At 34.0% G+C, this 17620-nt stretch overlaps 1 protein-coding gene across 1 annotated transcript in view; it reads right to left on the minus strand.

Annotated features, from left to right (window-relative positions):
• Positions 1-17620, minus strand: part of LOC149791310 (uncharacterized) — a 129880-nt gene that overhangs the window by 68247 nt on the left and 44013 nt on the right. Inside the window, exons 11-16 of the mRNA XM_089969839.1 lie at positions 16658-16816; positions 11738-11932; positions 11229-11477; positions 6383-6593; positions 5669-5841; positions 1693-1863 (exon numbers count right to left, since the gene is read on the minus strand). Of these exons, the coding sequence (XP_089825965.1) occupies positions 1693-1863; positions 5669-5841; positions 6383-6593; positions 11229-11477; positions 11738-11932; positions 16658-16816 (1158 nt within the window). The remainder of the gene's footprint in view (positions 1-1692; positions 1864-5668; positions 5842-6382; positions 6594-11228; positions 11478-11737; positions 11933-16657; positions 16817-17620) is intronic.

Genomic DNA, 17620 nt, shown 5'->3' on the forward strand with positions numbered 1-17620 from the left:
GTGAATTCATATGCAGGCACCTAACTAATGAAGTGAATAGGAATGCAGGCACCTGAACTAATTAAATGAATTCATATGCAGGCACCTGAACTAATGAAGTGAATACTAAACACAGGTACCTGAACTAATGAACTGAATTCATATGCAGGCACCTGAACTAATGAAGTAAATACTAAAACACATCAAAACGTAAATGGGTGCTTTGCCACTTCTAATTTAAAACCATTTTAGTTATATTACAATTGACAAATTTGCCACTAAACTGTATACATTTTAAAAATTGGCTAATATATATCATGTCATATTCAGGTATTGTTCTACAATTTTTATTCCTTGAGAAACATAATAAACTTAGGAATGCATTTTAACAAACCCAATTACAGTATTTCTTCTTTGAAATGGATAATGAGCCAGTCCATTTGATTTTCGATGAAGTAAAGGTAGATTTTCATACAGACAAACATAAAACCTATCTTTGGTAAATACTTGAGAAAACTTTGTGAAAGTGATTTGTGGCCTTATTATCAAATGTAGGTTTATCGGTGTACAAACACAGTCTTCTGAATAATTCAAGGGTAATACATGGTTTCTGTTACTTTGCTGATCATGAAAACACAAGCAGTATTAAGAAAAAGAAATTGGTACATTATTTATTCTCTTTTTGACCAAACTGCACAGATTTAATATGAAATGCATGGATTTAAGATAAATAATTTAGTCATGGCTAAATGATGTGTATACACTTTCATGTCACCTGTATAAGCAAACCTGAATACAGTATCACATCATTTTTGAGAAATACAAGTAATAGCCAAAGACAGGAACATAAATGGCAGTGTAAGAAAATTGATGCTTGCCAAGAAATGATAATTATGATGATTATGACAATCGTATTTACCAATACACTTAGCAGGGTGTTCTGCCCCAATTTTGTATCCATTGGGACAGGAGGGATAATAACTTTATTTACCTATACACTTAGCAGGGTCTTCCACTCCATCTGTGTATCCACTGGGACAGGAGGAATAATAACTATATTTACCTATACACTTAGCAGGGTTTTCTACACCATCTGTGTATATATTGGGACAGGATGAATAATAACTGTATTTACCTATACACTTAGCAGGGTCTTCCACTCCATCTGTGTATCCACTGGGACAGGATGCGTAATAACTATATTTACCTATACACTTAGCAGGGTTTTCTACACCATCTGTGTATATATTGGGACAGGATGAATAATAACTGTATTTACCTATACACTTAGCAGGGTCTTCCACTCCATCTGTGTATCCACTGGGACAGAATGAGTAATAACTATATTTACCTATACACTTAGCAGGGTTTTCTAAACCATCTGTATATCCATTAGGACAGGAGAAATAATATCTGTATTTACTTATAAACTTAGTAGGGTCTTGTACCCGATCTGTAATTATATTGGGACAGGACTAATAATAACTATATTTACCTATACACTTAGCAGGGTCTTCCACTCCATATGTAATTATCTTGGGACACGACTAATAATAACTATAATTACCTATACACTTAGCAGGGTCTTCCATCCCATCTGTGTATCTATTGGGACAGGAGGAATAATAACTATATTTACCTATACACTTAGCAGGGTCTTCCACCCCATCTGTGTATCTATTGGGACAGGACATAAATAATAACCATATTTACCTATACACTTAGCAGGGTCTTCCACACCATCAGTATATCCATCAGGACAGGAGGAACAGTTGTAGGTCTGATTCAGCATCTGATGGACATCAGCAGGATTGTCTGTACAATTTCTTAGAGAAGAACATGGTCTGGTGGCACATCCATCAAAATCTCTTTCACAGTCATCACCTGTAGTGTGAAGCATAATTTTCAAGACAGTTATTTTAGTGATATTAACATGTAGTATAGTGAAGTGGTCCAGGGTAGACAATCTAATTACAAATTGCTCTGGTACAGGCATTTTGATCGAAAAATATGTGCGCTTTCAGGTCATGCTTGAATCTGGATTAGAATCTATGTTACAACATCTTATAACAAAAAACAAGATCAGCATTCCATTCAAAACAAACAAGAAAAATATTACAATCTTTAAAAATTTGAATAAATTACCAAGTAAAGACCACTGTCAGACTTTCACCTTTGTATTCTGGGAGAGTTGGAGTTGCAAGTAATGCTCTTAAAGTATCATGATTAGGTAATGTATTCAAAGAAGAAACACCACAGGTCACATTTTGGGGTTTTCATTTGTCTCAATGCTGGATGGATGGATGGAGGTTTGAAGTCAAAATGAAAGGGGAAACCATTAAATTTTATTCTTCAATGATGACTACATCATTTACCAAAATGGGCTGAAAATCAAATAAATTATCAGCAATAATGTGTTTAAATTTATTTATGTATTCATTGAGCCTTGAATTACTGGCAGCACTGAACCATCATGGCTCTAAATACATCCACAGCTATACCAAACCTCTAACATCAGCCAATAGAACTTCAAGTTCACTGAAAATAGCAGACCTTAGCTGAACATGTATAATACTATATGCCCCTGCACAATCACGTGTAACACTATATGCCCCCTGTACATTCATGTGTAACACTATCTGCCCCCTGCACATTCATGTGTAACACTATATGCCCCTACACAATCATGTGTAACACTATATGCTCCCTGTACATTCATGTGTAACACTATATGCCCCCTGTACATTCATGTGTAACACTATATGCCCCCTGTACATTCATGTGTAACACTATCTGCCCCCTGCACATTCATGTGTAACACTATATGCCCCTACACAATCATGTGTAACACTATATGCCCCCTGTACATTCATGTATAATAATATATGCCCCCTGCACAATCATGTGTAACACTATATGCCCCCTTTACATTCATGTGTAACACTATATGCCCCATGTACATTCATGTGTAACACTATATGCCCCCTGTACATTCATGTACAACACTATATGCCCCATGTACATTCATGTGTAACACTATATGCCCCCTGCACAATCATGTGTAACACTATATGCCCCCTTTACATTCATGTGTAACACTATATGCCCCCTGCACATTCATGTGTAACACTATATGCCCCTGCACAATCATATGTAACACTATATGCCCCCAAAACATTCATGTCTAACACTATATGCCCTCTGCACATTCATGCAGAGGCCCTGAGTGGCTGAGTAGTCTAAAGCGCTCACCATTATGGATCACTGCCATCTCACCTCTGTGTACGTGGGATCGAGTCTTGGTTTGGCCAATGTGGATATGTGAGAAAGCTTGCCAATAGCTTTTTATGGGTTGGTGGTTCTTTCCAGGGTTTTCCCAGGTTCTTCCTCCACTATTTATACTGGCCATAATGTATAGCCTATCTTGTGCTGAAAAATGGCATTAAACCTATAACAACAACAACAAATTGATGCATAACACTACATGCCCCCTGCACATTCATGTCTGACACTACCGTATTTCATGTTATTTTTCGTACCCTTTAATTTTTCGTACACCATCAAGCCATAAAATTAATAATCAATTAATTCTATCATATTTTTTCATACACAAAATTTAATATTTTCTCGGTCATCCTATTATTTTTTGTACATAAAACAATCTTCTGTGAAGATTTACTTTTGCCAGTGTGATAAAAAAAAAGTACGGCCCTTTAAATTTTACAGCCAAGAATAAGAGATAAAATCATTGCTTTAGCTGCATTTTTATTTTTTATTTATCCATTATTTTTATTTATTTCATTTTGTTAAAACTGAAGACAGGTTCCCATTTTAAACGGATTCAAAAATATACCAAAGTTCGATTTAGGTACATCAAATAACCAGGGTATTGTTTTGCTAAGCAAGTTATGAGTAATGACTAACTTTGGGCATGTTCTTAACTGAGGCACAAGTCGTCAATTCATTTTCAACTGGCTGAGATATTTTGAAGAAGGAGTGTATCACCAAACATGAATCCAGGCGGGGTAAGTAATACATGTATGTTAATTTTGCTCATTGATCTTTTACTTTTGCAATCAATACCATGTTACGACTCCATTGTCTTAATCTATGCAACAATAAATAGCAAAACAAACAAGTTTTGCATAATTGAAAATAATTTATTTCTCAAAATACATAAGTGAAAGAATTAAATTAACTTACAGCATGGTGAATGAATTCTTGTTTCCTAAAAGTCCTTTCAATTCCAATAATTCCAAGAAATCTGAAAAATGCCCCTTCTGTGTTGAAGTTTCAAATGTACAGAAAGATTTCCAAAGAATTCACCAATTATAAGTGTATAGAAAGCCCATTGCTCGGCTTACTCAGAAAGGGCAACTGTTTTGTTAACTGAGAATCTATTCACATTCATTTTATTGACCTTCTTCGTCTTTTGTATCGGCAAGAACATATAATGATTGATGTGTTTGTTCTGTTGTTGTCATTACAATATATACTGCTATTCATCAACAGCTGGACAGCGTCAATAATGAGCGCTCTTCATTACGTCAGTCAGAGTAACAAAGCAAAGCGCACATTTGAAAATGAGTTCAGCCATTTGAGTTTATTTATCCAGTAAAAATAATAATATCTCAATACAGGAAGACACGAAGACCACAGACCATTTGGAAATTAATCTTATTGGCTCAATATAGTAATGCAGTAAACAACTATAAAAACCCAGTTACTTTTAATCATAAATGCAAAAGTCATTGACTCGATGTGAGTTCAAGTTATATATACCGGTACTTAATATCTTCAAAGATCTTGGTCTGTTCATGCTTGGGCATGTCTTCATTATTAAGTTTCTTCAAACCCCTGCCAAAGGGAGAGACTTTTATCCCACCACCCCCTAAATGCACTGAACCACCAAACAAAAGGCGGAAAATTGGACCTGAATGGCCCAGAAAACTAACTATCATTAAAATCATTTACCCTTTTTTTAACTGGCTTCAGAACAAGCATTAGTAAATTAATATTTTTCTTGAGCTAATGGACTTGTCGTATACATTTTCAATACCCCATGGGTAGCCTCATTTCCCTATGTAGAGCCTCCTTAATTTGATCTGTAGAGGTGACTCTGGTCTTCAATCCAGTATTTACAGGAAAAGACCAAGCTAAAGGTCAAGCGTATTTAATTAGCATGTATATTACATCTGCATAGCCATGTGGCACAGTGACAATGGATCTCATACTTACATCCAAAACGATTTATTTATTCAGGTTTTAATTGCCAATGGAATATAATAGTGACAACTGACAGGTTACTGAACAATAAAGATTATTTTCTTATTTCTCTCTCTCTCTCTCTCTCTCTCTCTCTCTCTCTCTCTCATAATAACAACTGATTTTTCTTGAGCTGAGCAGAATGAGACCGATTTTGTACATTAGTTTTGTAAGTTAGGTTGTCGAGTGTCGTGTGTTCCACAGGCCTTGTCAGGTATGATCCCTTTATTTTTCGTACACGGTAATTACCACAAAATGATAATTATTTATTTTACCTATAATTTTTCGTACATTGAAATTAATAATTATTATTTCGTGTACGAAAAATAACATGAAATAACGGTATATGCCCCTTGCACATTCATGTGTAATATACTATATGCCTCCTGCAGATTCATGTAGGGGCATAAAATAATTTAGTTACCTTCCCAGTATGGACTACAATTGCAGGCAACATATTTAAAATGTGTTGTTGATCTATTGTCCTCCCTTTCTTGGGTGAAGTCACAGTCCCCATGGTTAGAACAGCCACTACACATCAGTATAGTAAGGTCCAGTGCAGGGGCTTGTACGCCATAATTGTCTTCCACAGTTACACTGATATAAAAAAAGGAAATACACATAGCTCCATGTCTAAAAGTACTACTGCAACATCCACTAATGTTGATTACCAAATCAGTAGTTCATTACAGAAGACAGATATCGCATACCATCTGCATTGCTCTCATTATAATCTGGCATCTGGCAAACTTTTTGGATTAATGGAACTTTTCCACAGTGAATATCCTGTTTTAAGCATTAAAAACTGTTCTGTTTTCTACCGTTTGAATGAAAATATTTATATAAAAAAAACATTTTCCCTGACATTTCAAATTATTGGCGAAACCAGTTAAACAGCAGTTATAATGGTGAACAATGTATCTGTACCTCAAAAAAGTTGTATAGGTGTACTGCAATCTAAAAAATTGATCATACCTTTCCAAGCTGAATAAAAAGTCAGATACAAACAAAATGCTACTCAGACATCTCTCTCTTTCTCTACAGGTAATTCACCTTGCCTGTCCATTAAAATTTTGCCTACTGGTGATATGGATTTGTTTGCAACATCATCATTATATCATGACCTGGCATTACATACCTCACTGATACAGGATTTAGATTGTCAAGAAGAAATGACAAAACTGCAGCTCTAGTGTCATTATCATTGAACTGGAATGAAGCATTGGCTGTGTTCTGTAGAAACTTAAATGAAATGTTTCCATCGTCAGATCCATTTATATTGACCATTACACGGCTGCCATTATATGCATACACTGTACCATTTCCAGAAATACTTGGAACAGCATTTCCTGAAATAATAATAATAATAATAATAATAATAATAATAATTATACTACTACTACTAATAATAATAATAACAATAATAAAATGAATACACTATTATGATGGGTATACTGCAAAGTACCTAACTCTCTACAGTTTGCTCAGCAGAGCTTTAAATAGAGGTTATGTTTGGAAGAAAAAAATTTGGAGATAGGCAGTCAGGGGCCACAACTCTTCTGAAATCAAATGTGAAGTTCTGGAAATCAAGGTCATTTGAAGTACAATCAATATATCAAATTTCATGTTTTTGTTTGTACATGGAAAAATAATTATTAATTTCAGTGTATGAAAAATTATATGTAAAATAAATAATTACCATTTGGTGGTACTGACCGTGTAAAAAAAAAAAAGGGATCGTACCTGAACAAGTTCTACAGAACACAAGCTACTCGACAACCTAATCATACAAACGTACAAAGTAAATGTTTATTTTTTGTCTCATTCTGCTTTCAACTCAAGAATCTAATTACAATATACCTAAATAAAGTAATCAAAGATTTTTGTTGTTATTAGTGAACGAGAGAGAGAGAGAGGTGGGGGGATTATATCTCTGTGTGAAAGCTCGTCTGCATTTAGAGCATCGGTAGCTGTTACATTGTGTAATGTTGGCAAAATGATTAAGATGGTTTGAACATGTATTAGTTATGGGTATTATATATTGGTAAATTGTACACAGCGATATGAGACCTCACTGTCAAGAAATTAAGATCAATTTGTATTTTTACAGCAACAATAATCTCATTATCAAATTGCAATAAAAAATACAGAACTTGAAATCATGCTTTAGTTAATGCGCATGATTGTGCATGTGTGTGTGTCAGAGAGAGAGAGAGAGATGAAACAAAATTTTGTCAGTGTACATGATCGTATTTATTCAGGTTGGTTTTTATTTGTAGCATTTGCAAAGAGAAGAAAAGACTATTACCTGATGATAGTGATAATCCTCATGTATTACGATCCTACTTCATTCCATTATCAATAAACACTGCTAAATCAACAATTCATTCTTGTTTTAATTATGATGTACAGTGTCACAAAAACCATATGGTTATGCAGCGTTATTTACAAGGTAATTAAACATGCTTAGCACTTTGGGTCATTCCATTTAAAACAATTATGAGTGCAAGAATAGACAGAAGAAGTCAAATCAGTGAGGCTGCCAGTAGAAAAATGAGGCTCTCTTTATGGAAATGAAATTCTGTCGATGTGCTAACTGAAGCCGTTGTCCATACAGCAGATGTTGGCATTTAAATAAGCTACATTCAAAATTTTGAAAAACAAAGAAATTAAGACTATGTTTCAACTTTAATTTATTTTGTTTTCAAATCTTCAATGTTCTTTTTAAATATTTTAACAACAATGTCTTGATGATCATCTTGTTTATTAGCTCTGACGAAAATCTCAGAGCTTATGTATTTTTGGTCAAGAGATGACACAAGACCCAAATTTGGCCCTAAAAATGGAGGTGAACTGAGAGACTCAAATTTAGCCCCAACAGTGGAGGTGGAACAAGAGCCAAATTTGACCCTAAAACTGGAGGTGAAACAGACCCAAATTTGGCCCGAAAACTGGAGGTGAAATGAGACCCAAATTTAGCCGAAACACTGCAGGTGGAGCAAGAGTAAATTTGGCCCTAAAATTGGAGGTGTAATGAGAGCATAATTTGACCCCGAAACTGGAGTCGGAAAATCACACTGCTAGTGGTGATTAAATAGTTTTTCAAGAGAACGGCAATCACTCTGTCGAAATTTGACCTGGAAAGATAAAAACTTAAAAACTATCTCTACCCATAACTGGCAATTTGCCAATAAATGCCATCCAGTTTTATGCAAAGGTAGCAAACTAACTCTGGTTACAATAAGTGTATATGAAAAGAAGAACTGATGGCTTAAAAAGGTGACTGTAACAGGGTACCAGCAACTACGTGTAGACCACTAATGCTATAGAGATTCCTTGATATGAATTCATCAGAATGTAAAATATTTAGGATTTGTATATTTCAGATTCATTATAAAGACGTCAGATTTATCCAATGTTATTGAAATATTTACTTACAATCACTGATTCTACTTCGTTATGTTGGAGTTTTAGATAACTGTAGTTCTTTTGCAATAATATATATATATATATATATATATATATATATATATATATATATATATATATACATGAAAGCAATCATAAAATATCTACATCATTATATTTTGTCCTCTAAATCTGACTTTTTGCCATCATCCAACCTCAAAATGCTGCAACACAGATCTGAACCTACAGTATCACGAACACATCCTCCAGAAACATCAATGTAACTAAATATATAAGCACATTAATGGATATAAAAAACACAACAAAAGTAACAATGTGCCTAATAGCACTAGTCCCATTTACTGTTTTCTACCTCTCATGTTGATGCTAATATGTAATACCAATAGTACCCTCATGTTGATGCTAATATGTAATACCAATATTACCCTCATGTTGATGCTAATATGTAATACCAATATTACCCTCATGTTGATGCTAATATGTAATACCAATATTACCCTCATGTTGTGTAATACCAATATTACCCTCATGTTGATGCTAATATGTAATACCAATATTACCCTCATGTTGATGCTAATATGTAATACCAATATTACCCTCATGTTGTGTAATACCAATATTACCCTCATGTTGATGCTAATATGTAATACCAATATTACCCTCATGTTGATGCTAATATGAAATACCAATATTACCCTCATGTTGATACTAATATGTAATACCAATATTACCCTCATGTTGATACTAATATGTAATACCAATATTACCCTCATGTTGATACTAATATGTAATACCAATATTACCCTCATGTTGATACTAATATGTAATACCAATATTACCCTCATGTTGATACTAATATGTAATACCAATATTACCCTCATGTTGATACTAATATGTAATACCAATATTACCCTCATGTTGATACTAATATGTAATACCAATATTACCCTCATGTTGATGCTAATATGTAATACCAACAGTACCCTCATGTTGATGCCAATATGTAATACCAATATTACCCTCATGTTGATGCTAATATGTAATACCAATATTACCCTCATGTTGATACTAATATATAATACCAATTATTTACATAGCATTAAAAGTCTATTCAGTGGACAACATTTTCTAAGCCCAATTTAGCAAAAAATAAGTATTGTTGTTGGGGCAGTGAAATTGCATTATGCAGTCCAAAGTTTACATGGACAAAATCAAAAGTAATTTTTTAAACATTTCTCTCTGCATCATCCTTATTTGGATATCAGGTCAAAATTGGAATTATCACCCTCTGCTAATCCTAAGATTATCCAGCTGTTAGTTTAATCAGGTGCTATCAAAAAGAAAATTATGCACTGCACTAACAAAGAAACCTGATGAAATGTGAAACAAACTTTCTTGGAGAAAAGTCATTCACATTTTCGCATATGAATGTTGAAATCTCTAAGAAAGCTGTACTCTCTTAACTGTGTGCATATCTCACAATAGTGAAATTTTCTTCATGACTGTATCTTATTTACACATTGGATGTTAATACTCTGTGTATAAGGCATCATAAAGCTATGTCATGGATTCATCAGCACATATGATGGTTGTATCCTTTAATATAATTAAAAAATCATTGTAGATCATATGAAAGAAACAGTAATGCATAACTCAGGTAGACTTCTCAGCTTGCTGAGAGGAACCTGGTGCAAAAATGAAATAGACATACATGAACTTCTGTTGCTTACCTTGGCAAATACCCATAATTGTATATTACACATGTCCTTGCTGACTCAATGGTAAACAAAAAACAAGTCACACATTTCATATGTCCTTATAATACAATTGCATGTGTAATATTGGTAACAAATATAAGAAAATTCCCTCTAACTTGAATTTTTTGTATAAATGATATTTGATTTCTCACTATGACCCCAGAGTATGGGCAAAAAAGGAATCCCAAAATGGGGCCTAAACACTATGACACTCTTGTGTATGGTTACCATATTAGCAACCTATGTACAAAAGTTTGGAGAACTTCCATCCAGTAGTTCATGATAAAGTTATGAACAGACAGATAGCCAGACAGTATACAAATATTTCCTCTAAAGCATGGGATAACTATCACGCATGCAGAGCAAAGACAGTAGAGGGAAAAATGTGCCTAATTTATGTTTTTGTATTTTCAGAACATCTGAGCACAAAATTCATAATTATGCATACAGTTTTTTCATTGATTAACACAAAACTCATAATTATGCATACAGTTTTTTCATTGATTAACACAAAACTCATAATTATGCATACAGTTTTTCACTGATTAACACAAAACATTCAGTATGTTCTTGAGAACTGCTACAATGGCCCTCTCTTACGATCAAGGGCCATCAAACTCAACATCAAAATCATAATTTTAGCATTGTCTCCCTTTCCAAAGACTATACCCTTGTTTAAACCACCCTATTGCAACAGGGAGAGAGACATCTTAAAGAGGGGATGGTTATATATTCAAAGAATTTTATGCTAAGAATTTGTCAAAAATGTGTCCAGAAAAGACATTGATGGTAACCAACCAATTTCAATCTGGCCTTGTAAGGCTCGGCTTTCAATCTTCCGAGTGTTGTTTGCAACTGCCTCATTCTCTGTGAAGACAAGATCAAATATGCACTCCTGGTTGGCTTCACCACAGCTCTCCTTAGCTTTCACCACCTTAGCTTGATCGGCTTCATCTAGGAACTTGGGAGTAAAGTTTCCATGGTGGAAGTTTGAGTGGTTCTTTCCTGGTGGATATAGGAAAACTGACTCACTTCCAGTGACCTCCCCTTTAATATACCAATAAGAATTTTACAAAGATGAATACCAAGTTATATATATATATATATATATATATATATATATATATATGTACACACACAAACAAATCCACACACACACACTGTACATTATATAAAAAATAAAAGGATTACAAGAGTCAAGCAGTCAATCAAAGCAGAAACTAAATGGACATTATTTCTATACAAAATCTGATTCGAGAGGCATCTAAACATGGTTGAAAAACAACAAACATACAGAAGCAACTTACACGTTTGTCCGTAGTTGAATATCTCTCGCTCCGAGATATTGGAAGGTAGGGATGTACCATTTGGACATATAAAATCATTGTCAGGGTCTCCATCAAAGTTTCCAAGCAGACCTTTTGGCATTCCTCTGAATGTTGTTGGTAGCACCACACTGACAGAGAGCATTTGAACTCCCACTGATATGTTCAGTGATATGCCTAAAATAACCACAAATAAATTTGTTAGAGTCTGTGTGAAGTGCTAGTTTCCTTGACAACTTCCTATAGTTATATGAATTCTTGATCTTCAATCCAAATCTTGTGTGGCAATGAAGAACAACTCCTTAATGATCTGCACTTGTTAATTTGGAATACGTCCTATTTGTTCCATTAAGTGCAAGATGCATTCCAATTATTTCCATTAAGTATAAGGATTATTCCTATCAGTTCCATTGTAAGGCATATTCCTATTTGTTCCATTAAGTGCAACGTGTATTCCAATTATTTCCATTAAGTATAAGGATTATTCCTATCAGTTCCATTGTAAGGCATATTCCTATTTGTTCCATTAAGTGCAACGTGTATTCCAATTATTTCCATTAAGTATAAGGATTATTCCTATCAGTTCCATTGTAAGGCATATTCCTATTTGTTCCATTAAGTGCAAGGTGTATTCCAATTATTTCCATTAAGTATAAGGATTATTCCTATCAGTTCCATTGTAAGGCATATTCCTGTTTGTCCCAATAAATTAATTGGTGTATTCCAATTGATTCCATTATGTAAAAAATCTATTCATATTCATTCCATTAAGTGTACCGTGTATTCCTGTCAGTTCTATTAGGTGTAAGGCTTATTCCTATTGATTCCATTAAGTGTAAGGTATTTTAGATAAGTTTATTTTATCTTTAAATACTGTGAAAACATGTTCATTATTTAACTTTCATCTTCCAACACCATACTGCATTTCAAAACGTTTTGGTATATGGCTTGTATATTGGCAATTCATACAAACCTTAATAGTATTTTCCCTTTATGTATTTGTACCAAAACGTCTTAACATATTAAAATTATGCAAATTACATATATAGAATAGTTTTACCTATGATTATTGTAAACCCTACACAAATAATAAAAATAAAATAAACATTTCAAATATCTGTCATATTAATACAGTCATACCAATGTCTCACTTGATTACAATCATTCCAATGTCTCACTTGAATACAGTCATACCAATGTCTCACTTGAATACAGTCATACCAATGTCTCACTTGAATACAGTCATTCCAACAGGCAATCAAGGTCCGAGCAATTTGCCACTGGACTCAAACTTGTAAGCAAGTATATACAGTATACAGTATATCAGCTATTACCTCACTTTATAACATTTATATAATCTGACAAAAATCAAATTCAGTCCCAAGCTATCCATCATCAAAACTAAGTTATGTATTGCACATACTCACTAGTAAGTCAATTATTACCTCAAACTGCACAGAACCAGATGATGTGCTGGCAGATCAGGGTCTATGCAGATTGTAAGCAGTAATCAGTACAATAAACAACAAACACTTATCTGTCAGTACATTATCAGGATCTATGGTTTCTGCAGTTGGACTGAACTAATAAGCAAATATATAAAGTAATATAAATGAGTGAGACCACATAATGCAAGGGTCAAGGTCATTAAGAAATACCACTCTTGCTGTCACAACCATTCACTTGTCTTTCGGATCCATGTGGCCTCATCAAGCATATCAATCATAGCTGATTATGCTGGTACAATCAGAACACTATATACAAAGCAAAACTTGCAAATAGTTTGAAATTACTGGGTGGTAAATGATGACTTTGATAAGCTGGTACAATCAGAACACTATATACAAAGCAAAACTTGCAAATAGTTTGAAATTACTGGGTGGTAAATGATGACTTTGATAAGCTGGTACAATCAGAACACTATATACAAAGGAAAACTTGCAAATAGTTTGAAATTACTGGGTGGTAAATGATGACTTTGATAAGCTGTATTGGACCCGTAAATGTGAACTGACAACCTTAGAGTGTACATGAAGCTGTAGCTAGAAAAATTACTGACCTGGAAAAACCTCTGAAAAATGTAACTTAAGAAAATATTAGCATAAATTTTAACACTGGTGAAGATGATTATGTGGCCTCCGAAAATGATCAATAATGGACATTATTAAAGTTCAAGTGTATACAGTCAGATGTGGAATCAGACTCAGACTTGCAAACCATAATTAACTTGTTCACACATATCTTTTCTTTAAAATAAAATCAATGACAAAACCTTGAAAAAATAAATTCTTCCTTTTAAGCCCTTGTCTTTAAAGTTGTCTAAGTTAAGTGACTAGTTAGATATGATTGTGTGAATTATGTCCCTTGTAACTTGTGAGAATGCGAATTGAAATCAATGGCATTAGCCAAGTCTGGTTGGGATGTAGTTTGTGGTAATTCTGAAACAATATGTGAGCATTCTTTTCAATGTGATATGTTTAATATTCCAAGACATCTTGTAAACAACATTCTTTCCAATGAAGGGGCCCCGAGTGGCCGAGTGGTCTAAAGTGCTCTCCGTCACGGATCACTGCCATCTCACCTGTCTGCGTGGGTTCGAGCCTCGGATTCTGCCAATGTGGGTATGCGAGAAAGCTTTCCAGTAGCATCTTGTGGGTTGGTGGTTCTTTCTGGGGATTTCCCAGGTTCTTCCTCCACCATTAATACTGACCGCCATGTATAGCCTATCGTGTGCTGAAAAATGGCATTAAACCATAGAACAACAACAACAACTTTCCATTGAAAACCATGAAAACTGAAAATATAAATCCTTTCAATTTCTGTAAATCATTTCAATGAAAATGAGAGCTATTCGCTATAGGTCTGAGTTTAATCACTTCTCATCAGATTCATTTATTACTCAATTTTTATCCTTATTCTCTGAACTAATTGTTTATTTTTAAAATATATATATGTGTAATAATTGAGGGAAAGATATGATAATCCTCAGATGCATCAATGGAACTGGCAAAAGTTAACATTAGGAGTCGTCAGCTTACAATAGAATATTTCCAATCATTCCAGACACAAGTATTTTAATAACTGCCATAGAATTTTGACCCATCCCCACACTTGGAATGCCACTGGCCATTTCTGTTACATGCTAGACAAAAAAAACTTTGATGTAAATAGTAGCCACTTTTAAAAGTCCTTAGACCCATTGTTTTGATTGCATAATAATAAACTCAATGACATCACAATGATTTAATGTGTCATTACTGAGAGTACTGGTTTGAAAATATGAGAAATGAAAGATTTCTATTTTTTTATTAAACATATACAGAAATTACATACAAATTAAAAGTGCAGCTATTTCGTTGACAGCTGTAACATCATGAAAAGCTATTTTAAACAAATGTAGTTCATTGATCTATTCTTTGTATGAAGATTGATCATAAAAAACACTTGTCAATTCAGGAAGTATCACTATGATTACTTCAAAGTCTCTTTTTCAGTCAAAGTTATTCAACCTGTGTTAGAAAGAGACACTACTCTCCCTAAAGATTATAAAAACATTCTCAGACAATGCTTAAATAATCTAATATTAATTGTTATATACTCCCAAATCATGTCTTGTTATGGTATACTCCCAAATCTTGTCTTGTTATGGTATACTCCCAAATCTTGTCTTGTTATGGTATACTCCCAAATCTTGTCTTGTTATGGTATACTCCCAAATCTTGTCTTGTTATGGTATACTCCCAAATCATGTCTTGTTATGGTATACTCCCAAAACTTGTCTTGTTATGGTATACTCCCAAATCTTGTCTTGTTATGGTATACTCCCAAATCATGTCTTGTTATGGTATACTCCCAAATCTTGTCTTGTTATGGTATACTCCCAAATCTTGTCTTGTTATGGTATACTCCCAAATCATGTCTTGTTATGGTATACTCCCAAATCTTGTCTTGTTATGGTATACTCCCAAATCATGTCTTGTTATGGTATACTCCCAAAACTTGTCTTGTTATGGTATACTCCCAAATCATGTCTTGTTATGGTATACTCCCAAATCATGTCTTGTTATGGTATACTCCCAAATCTTGTCTTGTTATGGTATACTCCCAAATCTTGTCTTGTTATGGTATACTCCCAAATCATGTCTTGTTATGGTATACTCCCAAATCTTGTCTTGTTATGGTATACTCCCAAATCATGTCTTGTTATGGTATACTCCCAAATCTTGTCTTGTTATGGTATACTCCCAAATCTTGTCTTGTTATGGTATACTCCCAAATCTTGTCTTGTTATGGTATACTCCCAAGTCTTGTCTTGTTATGGTATACTCCCAAATCTTGTCTTGTTATGGTATACTCCCAAATCTTGTCTTGTTATGGTATACTCCCAAATCATGTCTTGTTATGGTATACTCCCAAATCTTGTCTTGTTATGGTATACTCCCAAATCATGTCTTGTTATGGTATACTCCCAAATCATGTCTTGTTATGGTATACTCCCAAATCTTGTCTTGTTATGGTATACTCCCAAATCTTGTCTTGTTATGGTATACTCCCAAATCTTGTCTTGTTATGGTATACTCCCAAATCATGTCTTGTTATGGTATACTCCCAAATCTTGTCTTGTTATGGTATACTCCCAAATCATGTCTTGTTATGTTATACTCCCAAATCATGTCTTGTTATGGTATACTCCCAAATCATGTCTTGTTATGGTATACTCCCAAATCTTGTCTTGTTATGGTAAAGATGATTTTATTACATCATAGTCCTCAACCATTTTCTTTAAATTTAAGTCCATATTGCAAGTGATCAGGTAAATAATTGATTTCCCCAAAGGAGACCTAAATGATAAATCTCTGCCAACTTTCAGCAAATATATAAGCAAATATTTTTTTTTCTTACCTGAGGAAAAAACAGCAGTAAAGGTCTTTGAAGCATCATCTCTGGATAGGGAAAGATATTCATCCTGCACATTAAACTCTTTGGACATGTCAGCAAAGTCAGTGGTGAAGTCGTCAAAAGAAGAGGCATTCTCGTTTGATTTGGCATATATTATCAAACCTGTAAATGTTTGAAATACAATTAAATTGATGTTACAAAAGACTAGAAGATGAAAAATGAATTTAGGCAGCAGTTTTAAACATCTGCAAAGCACATTTTTTATTTTACAGTGGTTACTAATTAAAAAATAAAGACCCACAGATCACTATATGTAAAACAGATAACCTCCCATGTTTGAACACCAGCCAACCCAGACTGGAGTCACATGGTTAAGAAAATAATGTGATGTACATGTGCACTGTGTAACTTTATATCCTGAAAAGTACATATCTGGTTGGATGATAGTGTTTCAAGGTAATGACCTGGGAGCTATGTTGCCATGGTAATGTGTGGGGAGAAGAAGGTCAGAAGTTACTCAAAAATCAAAATTATGTGCATATATTTGTTTGTCTATTCATTATAATGTTGGGATCTCAAAATATTTTGAGATGTCAGAGAAAGCTAAAGGCTGGGGGCATATGAAGATTTCATTAAAATATTTTCCATTGGCATTAAATACCCTTTTCACTTTTTGACTACAACATGGGGCCTAAAGTGATGGTTACAGTGGTGTGTTCATCAAAGCTGATCAAAATCAAATATACTTCACACCACTTTATTTCACAAAGATACCCTCAACTGTTTTTTTTTTTTTAGTTTCCTCTAAAGCTGTAGTAGGAGCTAAAACTTGTCTGATGCAAAAATGGACAGACAGACATAAAGACAGATTTAGGCAGTCATGATTATATATCTGACTCTAACTAAAATGTGAAGGAATAATTTTATGCATGATACAGACCATGTTGCAAGAAAGCTAATATTAAC

Source organism: Sinohyriopsis cumingii, chromosome 9, assembly GCF_028554795.1.
Source record: "Sinohyriopsis cumingii isolate HCF-2022 chromosome 9, ASM2855479v2, whole genome shotgun sequence".
NCBI lineage: Eukaryota > Metazoa > Mollusca > Bivalvia > Unionida > Unionidae > Sinohyriopsis > Sinohyriopsis cumingii.